Source organism: Vigna unguiculata, chromosome 10 (genome assembly GCF_004118075.2).
Source record: "Vigna unguiculata cultivar IT97K-499-35 chromosome 10, ASM411807v1, whole genome shotgun sequence".
Taxonomy (NCBI): Eukaryota; Viridiplantae; Streptophyta; class Magnoliopsida; order Fabales; family Fabaceae; genus Vigna; species Vigna unguiculata.
Genome location: NC_040288.1, coordinates 16,151,095 through 16,157,272, shown reverse-complemented (window position 1 = coordinate 16,157,272; position 6,178 = coordinate 16,151,095). Strand labels below are relative to the sequence as shown.

At 38.5% G+C, this 6,178-nt stretch overlaps 1 protein-coding gene across 1 annotated transcript; it reads right to left on the bottom strand.

Moving 5' to 3' along the window:
- Positions 1 to 2,711: 2,711 nt before the first annotated feature.
- On the bottom strand, positions 2,712 to 5,650 carry LOC114165087 (cytochrome P450 83B1-like). The gene is made up of 3 exons (XM_028049740.1): positions 5,079 to 5,650; positions 4,127 to 4,442; positions 2,712 to 3,377 (listed from the first exon to the last, which is right to left on the bottom strand). Exons 1-3 carry the CDS (start codon positions 5,645 to 5,647, stop codon positions 2,769 to 2,771), a joined length of 1,494 nt encoding a protein of 497 aa, XP_027905541.1. The 5' UTR covers positions 5,648 to 5,650; the 3' UTR covers positions 2,712 to 2,768.
- Positions 5,651 to 6,178: the final 528 nt, after the last annotated feature.

Sequence of the window (6,178 nt, the reverse complement as noted above, 5' to 3'; positions counted from 1 at the left end):
GCTTCCAGCGAAATGGGTGAAAAACATGTGGGAGAGAATGTCGAAACTATCGATTGAATAGGGCGGGAGAGTGGTGAACCATTCTAGGGCAGGGCCTTTGAGGGTGGTGGGGAAAGCTTTGCAAAAGACTGCGTCTTGGGATGTGTACAGGGCGAAATGGGTGATGTAGACTTTCAGGTGTTCGTCAGGGTCGGTTTCGCCGGTATAGCGATCCAGGTTGAATGGTTCCCACTGGGCCGGGAGAGGGGTGTTGGCGATGAAATCCGTGAATGGGTGGCGGCGTCTGGACTGGTGAGGAGGGTGCATGTGAGGTGGGGGTGGGTGGTTGATCATAGCAGGAAAGGTGGAGGTGATGTTGTGAGGAGGAATGTGGGTTGTGGGAAGATATTGTGGGTTGTAGGGTGGGATATGTGTGGTATGGAAGGTGGTGGGTATGTTGTAGGGGATGTGGGTGGTAGGGAGGGTGGGGGCGGGAGTTGGGGGTGCGGTGAGCCCCGGTTGACCGGATGGAAAGTGGTAAGGATGGGTAGAGGTAACGGGTGTCTGTTGGGTGGTGGTGAAGGTGTGGGGGGTGGGATTGTATTCACTTTCTTCCTCTGTAGGCTGGAAAGCCGGAGATTTCACAGCTTCAAAGGTTTCTTTGGCTTTTCCCTTCAGGTTGGGGTCCGCCTCGATCCTTCGCCTGAGGCGAGAGTTCTCTTGCCTCTGCGCCTCCATTTCTTCAGCACTGCGCTTCTTCAGGTCTGCGAGTTCTTGTTGCATCTTTGCTTGGCCGTCTAGGATGGTGGCCAAGTCAGGGGTGATGCTGGGAGGTCCAGAGGGACCAACATCCGCTTGCTTGTTCACTCCAGCTCTGTTGCGGGTAGAAACCATCTTCAGAGAAAAAACGGGTACTAAAGGTGTTTGTCTCGTGCCCCACGGTGGGCGCCAATTCTTCCTGTAGAGAACAAATAGGATAGGTTAGGCACAAGCGTCACCTTACCATGTAGTCCGCTATCTCTTCAGTTGGCCTCTTCCCGGTGGATACATGTCAGCTTGAACCCAGGAGGGGTTACCTACAAAAGAGTCTCTGAAGCTCAAGTAAGTCAAAGCTCTCAGAGAGTCAAATCAGTGATTAATGAATGCGTACCGTTAAATGATGGGGTCCACGCGTATTTATAGAGCATTAATGACATTTGACCATTTCATGGGCTGGGCCTTGACTTGGGCTCTAGGTGGGGCTTGCAAGTGGGCCAGGGCCCAAACCTAGGCCGTTAAGATTTATTGAATGCGGGGGCTCCTATCACACTGAGTGTATTGAAGTGGTCGGCTTAGGCTGTAATCTTACCAGATATGCTCGAGTAGTCGGTCTAGACCGGCTACTTGCCTTGATGGCTTATGTTGGTGATATGAGGTGCAGGTTGTCCCTTTAGACGTTTAGTTTAGGTTAAAACCGGTACAAGTTAGGCTAACTCGGCCTAGGCTGGATACTTGGCGACCTCGATATGCACATTATTTACTTATTTGGTCGAGTTTGGCTAGGTACGGTACACCAGTCCCCCAGCCTTGTCCGATATGAGTTGTCGGTCAAGCATGATATGTGTTGATAAGCTAGCGGAACCGGCTAGGTGTGATACAGACCTAAACAGGTCAGGCCAGCCAATAAGCCTAGGTCGGGTAGGCTGGCTAGACGATCTAGACAATCCTGATCCACTCGACGACCCATATGGGCCGGTCGTGCTAGTCAAGTTTGTTAACCCAACTTGGCCTAGTTAGTCTAGGTCGTTGTTTTTGCTTGGCCCCATTAGGTTGTCGGGCTCGCCCAACCCATTTAGGTTGTTAGGCCCGTTTGTGTCTTCCGGCCGGTCGAATCAATCTGTGTCGTTTGGCCAGTCTGACCCGACTAAGTCATCGAGTCTATCGGGCTTGTTTGGGTTGTCCCACCCATCAGGCCCATCTAGGTTGTCGGGCCGGTCGGGCCCCTACGGATCATTAAGCTTGTCCGACACGTTCGGGTTGTCGGTCCTGCCTGAAACTTGTATGCAATCTAGCCTATCCGGCCTGTGTAGGTCATCAGTCACGTTTGTGTCGTCGAGCTAGCCTAGTTTGTTTAGGTGGTCGAGCCCGCCCGACACATCTGGGTCGTCAGGCCCGCCTGACACATCTGGGTCGTCAGGCCCGCCCGACACATCTAGGTTATCGTGCCTGCCCGATAATCTAAGCAGCTTGGCTCAAAGACCTAGTCTTAAGTCCGCAGTCGAGATGGCTGGACCTTGGATGATGGCTGAGTCAGGCTGGGCCGATGGCCGAGACGACCCGGATTGTCGTTAGAATGTTTAATAATATACTTTTCATGTTTAAGAAGAAATCATGTGGGTTGGCCTTAGCCCACATGACTTTTGTGAGGTTTTTGGCCTTGTGGACTGGGCCAAATTGACAACTCTACCAGAGAGTCAGAGTGTGAGGTTAAGTGAGAAGAATTTTAAATTCCACCTATTTTGAGAGTATTTAATTTCTAATAATTTAGCTAATTGAAATATTTCGAAAAAATGTTTGCATTTTAAAAACTTTTTAATTTCTCTACCTAAATAAAACATTTCATTACAAAAAAATATAAATTTAAAAAAAAAATGAATTACTTCGTTAAGATACTCTATCCAAACACACCATAAAAGACATATTTTGAAATAGGGACATCACATCATTATTGAATTCAATATTATCTCCAGGCAGCTAAAGATACCGAACAATAAACCACAATACTACACATATATTTATTAATTAAACTTCTAGAGTCGAACCTTAGCCAAAACACATAGAGGATTCTTCTTGTGTTGAGTAAGTCCTGGCAACACTTCAACATCAATATCTTCCTTTTTAACTCCAGTTGGTAATTCCCAATCAAATGACCTGAGAAGATTCACTAGAATAAGATCCAATGAAGCAATTGCCATTATCATACCAGGGCAAATTCTACGTCCAGAACCAAATGGAATGAGCTCAAAATCTTGTCCTCGAAAATCTATTGCATTATCTAAGAACCTCTCTGGTAAGAACTCATCTGGGTCTTTCCAAGTGTTAGGGTCTCTATGGATAGCCCAAGCATTCACGTAAACTATTGTCTTAGCTGGAATTTTATAGCCATCTAAAATACATGCTTCATTTGTTTCCCTTGGCAGAAGCAGGGGTGCTGGTAGATGCAGTCTAAATGTCTCTTTTAACACGGCCTTGAAATAGGGAAGCTTTTGAATATCATCTTCATACAGAAAATCTTTTTCACCCGCCAAATTTCTAATTTCTTCTTGAACTTTTTTCATTACTCTTGGATTTTTTAGTAGTAAGGTCATAGCCCAGACCGTTGTAGCTGCAGTTGTATCTGTTGCTGCTACAAGCATGTCCTAAAAAAAGAAATCAACAATTTATAAGGGATCCAACATATTTTTACAAATAAACTATAACATAACTAGTCCAACAAATTTGTTTTTCCAATGTAATAAATTAAGAAAAACTTATAAATGTACACTTTGGCTACATTAATTAGCACATTGGTTATGATTATATAACAATCTATACTTTCTTTTTGAAGACCACAACGCTTTGGTTAAACTAGTATAATGTTTTTAATAAATTAATAAATTAGTACGATTATGAGTTAAAGTCTTAATAAATAGTATATAAAATTATAATTTTAATAGTGTACATTTATCAAGATTCATAAATTAATTGTGGCAACACTTGTCAATTGATACACTTAATTTATTTACAATGAAATTAACAATAATGAAAATTGAACTTATTTATGCCTTAATTATAATAGTGGCTTTAAGTATTTGTGCCTCATAATCAGAATAACATAATAACCCCCTGTCTATAAATATATCTTCTTTCAGTTTTATAATTTTGTTTGGATTGAGGCAACAGTAACTCACTTAATGTCATTTTTTAGTTGTTTAAAAATATATATAAAGATTAAAACAAGTAATTTGTAAGTATAAAAATTAAAATACAAAAGAATATCATAAACCAATTAAGTAATTAAACACGTAATATATGAACTAAAAATGTTCTATCTTAACCCTAGTCTATATGTGCCATTTTTTGATACTCAAGTAGAAAAATTAAACGAGGAAGGGAAAAGAACTCAAACCATGAACACAGCTTTGATATGATCGTTTTCAAGATGTACAGAAAACGAACGCTGCGTTTTGAGTTGAAGTAAGACATCAATCAAATCCTCGTTCTCTGGTGCCTTTCTATTTGGATCCATGTGTTCATCAATCACTTCTTGGTAGAAGGTATCCAATTCTTTGAAATTTTGTTCAAGACGAGCACGTAGTCCTGTGATTCTATCAATCCAACCCAAGAAAGGAATATAATCTGAGAAGAAAAACATTCCCAACATGGCTTGACACTCATTCAGTAGCCCATGGAACCTACTCCTTTCTGTTCCTTCATCCTCATATCTGGTGGAAATGAGGATCAATATATGATAGTGGAATTAGTGAAACATTAAATTACTAATTTAAATGTATATTAAATAATTTCAGAAAAGAAGAATCACAATAAGAAAAATATCATATCATCAAATATCAAATGTAAAAAATATACAATTTTTTTTTTCAATGTCAAATAATATCAAGAAAAAAATTATAATTGCACATATCAGAGTATGAAATAACAATTGGATATAGGTTGAATAATGATATAAAAGAGTAAAAATGATTATTGTAAGGTACAAAACTAAAGATATCTATATCCGTATTCAGTCATACCAATATCATTTAGTGGTGAATTCTTTATCAAAATCAAGATAGTTTGGATAATACCTGTGGTGATGAATTCATGTATCATCCCTACACTCACTTGTAATATAATATATTTTGAAATACTAAAATAACAAAAAGAAGTGGGTTAAAGTAGTAAGGAGCAAACAAATATTTCCTTCCAATTTTTCGGTTTTAGGACTAATAATCTTTTTTAGATTAAAATGGAGCATTTGAAAAAATTATATGCAAAACATAAGGCAAAAAAAATAGGCTGAGAAATCAAAACTGAATTTCTTTGAGTGTGAAAAGTATTCTCCATGTCTCTTGCAATACCTTCTTCCAAAGGCAATTCTACATATAATTGTGGTGGTGAGGGACATGAGTGCATCACTCAAATTTGTAACCTTGGAGGATGAGGCTTGCATTGATATTTTTCTAATCATTTGCTTGACCTCAAAGTGTCTTATTGTGGAAAAGTTAGAGACACGAATGGAGCTAAGGATATGAACAACACAAATTTTCCTGATTTCTCTCCAATAACTATTGTATGGGGAAAATGCAATGTCAGTCCCATTATAAGACAATTTCTGTTGGCCAAGTAATTTAGGTCTCCCACAAAACTCAAGATCATGAATTTTCATTACCTCTTTGGCAAGTTTAGGAGAGGAAACAACAATGGCTGACCTTAAACCTAATTTAAGGGAAAATATGGGTCCATATTTTCTTGAGAGTTGCCATAGCTGAAGATAAAGGGTAGAATTATTGAGCTGATGAAGATTCCCTATTATGGGAAGGCCTCCAGGACCAGGTGGGAGTGGTGGGTTTTTCAAGGTTTTGAGGTATTTGAGGAGGAATGAGAAAAAAACAAGAGTGAGGCATAGAATTAGAAGTGACGACAACATTGTTTCTATAACAAAGAGGTGGAAGAAAACACTTTGTGAATGTCATGATAGAATCATAGGATCTTATATAGGGGTGGCATAAGCATGTTAGATCAAATTCACCATAATTCCAAAAATGATGCCTCAATAATATAAAAAAAAAATTTCCATCTAAAGTGACCAGAACAAAAATAAAAAATAAAAGATTAAAGAAGAGTTCAGAGGTTTACACAATAGAAATTAAAATCTCTTTTGTGGACAAATATATTTTGTGTTACATATATTGGAATAGAACTTTTCTTAATAAATCTTTAATATAAGAATATCCAAATATCCTTAAAAAAAATGAGTATTCTAGAAAGTATGACTACTTTTACTAAAATTTCCTAGAAAGTACCCTTGTAGAATATATTTACAAAATAAGTTTATGTTATATAAAAATATAATTAAATTTCATATAAATATTATAATAATATTTTTATTATAAAAGTATATTTAAGTTGTTTATATATTCTTTTAATAAAATATATTTTATTATGTAATGTTTTAAAT

Bases quoted from the DNA above. Each gene is read 5' to 3' on its own strand.
- LOC114165087 (XM_028049740.1), bottom strand. From the start codon at position 5,647: ATGTTGTCGTCACTTCTAATTCTATGCCTCACTCTTGTTTTTTTCTCA. The intron at 4,443-5,078 runs GTATTGCAAGAG...CATTTCCACCAG, and splicing joins AGAATTGCCTTTGGAAGAAG to ATATGAGGATGAAGGAACAG. The intron at 3,378-4,126 runs GTTTGAGTTCTT...TTCTTTTTTTAG, and splicing joins ATATCAAAGCTGTGTTCATG to GACATGCTTGTAGCAGCAAC.